Genomic DNA, 1650 nt, shown 5'->3' with positions numbered 1-1650 from the left:
TTCAAAAGTCTTCTTCTTTTTTCTTAAACTCCGTGCCGAGTCAAACTACCTCATTTAATATGAAACAGAAGGAGTACTTTTTTTCTTTCTAAGGTTTTCCATTTACTCTTTGACCATTAATGGAACAAAATCACCTACTCAACCAAAGGAATACACCATATATTATTTATTACTACAATTGAATATAGTAGGAATATTATATTACAAGTACGGAACTGAAAAATGAAATCCATTTTGTCAATCCAAAGAATTTATGTGGAATAACTTTTCCAGATTGAAAACCATGCCTAGATTGTGCTGCTTAAGATGCCAGGTAGATAAGCCAAGGCATGTGATGATCCATAATGCCTTTGGATATTTACCAACTTGTTCTTTTGTAATACAAAAGAAAACATATATTGTCACTACCCACCTTTAGTCCCTTATATATAGCTTCATTCAAATTCAGATTTCTCACATCAACTCACCCTTCAATATATTTTTCATCACTCTTCTTTTTACAGCTTCCTTAGTTACACTTCGAGATACAAAAGAAGACATATCTTCCTTTCACTCCAAAGTCCAAATCATCAAGAAAACACTAGCAAACCGTTAATTAAGTCAGCTTTTTGAACTTTGAATATGGAAAGAGTGATGAAGTTGGGAGCAGAAAGTCCAGTGGTGATTTTCAGCAAGAGTAGTTGTTGCATCTCTCACAGCATCGAAACCCTAATTCGTAGTTTTGGTGCAAACCCTACAGTTTACGAGCTTGACGAACTTCCGAATGGGAGGGAAATGGAGAAAGCATTGGTTGAATTAGGGTGTAAGCCTAGTGTACCAGCAGTGTTCATTGGGAAAGAATTGGTTGGTGGTTCTAATGAGATCATGAGCCTTAATTTGAGGGGCAATAAGCTCAAGCAACTGCTCATAAGGGCTAACGCAATTTGGGTATAATACTAAATATTACTGTGTGAGTTTAGACAAATAGATAGCTGGCCAGTAATTGAGTATTTAATCAAACTGGCATAGTTGTTGCTAGCTATTTTTCTCACTTTACTACTTGATGTATTTGTGAGCTGAACTTGGATAATAATAATATAAGCATGTTTATGTTTCACTTACTGCTTCTCGTACTTTCTTCTCTTGTCCAGTCAGAGAATTCATGTAGTGGTGTCACTAACTTAATAGTGTACACTTCATACAAAATCAAATATTGTATAACCAAAAGTACAAGTAATGCTAAGAATACTTTCAAGATGCTAAAATTACGTTCAACTTTCATGGTGTTTCAGATTACATATTCATAAAAACTGTAAGAAAATAATAAGTAGACCAAAGCATCTGGCAAGTTTTTTTTTTTTTAACCAAAAATCCAGGATTGTCCTGGTGTGTTGTATATATGACAGCAAAAAGCAGAGGTAGACTTGGCCATTAACCTCTGAATACAACACTGCATACACGTGAGGCATCTCTAGACAACATGCCTCCATCTTCAAAATACAAAGGAAGATTAACTGATAAAGAAATTAGCTTTGTCGTATCTCAGTCTTATACTCGGCATTTGACATTTATCAAGTTGAAATGGTCCCTTTATCATTTCTGGAAGTTGCTGAAATGTGTGATAGAAGGATCCTTCTTCCAGTATAGTTGCTAACTTAGCCAATCCATCTG

The 1650-nt window shown here is 35.0% G+C and overlaps 1 protein-coding gene across 1 annotated transcript; it reads left to right on the top strand.

Annotated features, from left to right (window-relative positions):
* Positions 1 to 461: 461 nt before the first annotated feature.
* LOC104228759 (monothiol glutaredoxin-S1-like) lies at positions 462 to 1096 on the top strand. The gene has a single exon (XM_009781291.2). The coding sequence runs from the start codon at positions 622 to 624 to the stop codon at positions 931 to 933; it is 312 nt and encodes a 103-aa protein (XP_009779593.1). The 5' UTR covers positions 462 to 621; the 3' UTR covers positions 934 to 1096.
* The last annotated feature ends 554 nt before the right edge of the window (positions 1097 to 1650 follow it).

Source organism: Nicotiana sylvestris, chromosome 5 (assembly GCF_000393655.2).
Source record: "Nicotiana sylvestris chromosome 5, ASM39365v2, whole genome shotgun sequence".
Classification (NCBI taxonomy): Eukaryota; Viridiplantae; Streptophyta; class Magnoliopsida; order Solanales; family Solanaceae; genus Nicotiana; species Nicotiana sylvestris.
Note: the sequence above shows the minus strand (reverse complement) of the source record. Positions and strands in the feature narration are given on the sequence as shown.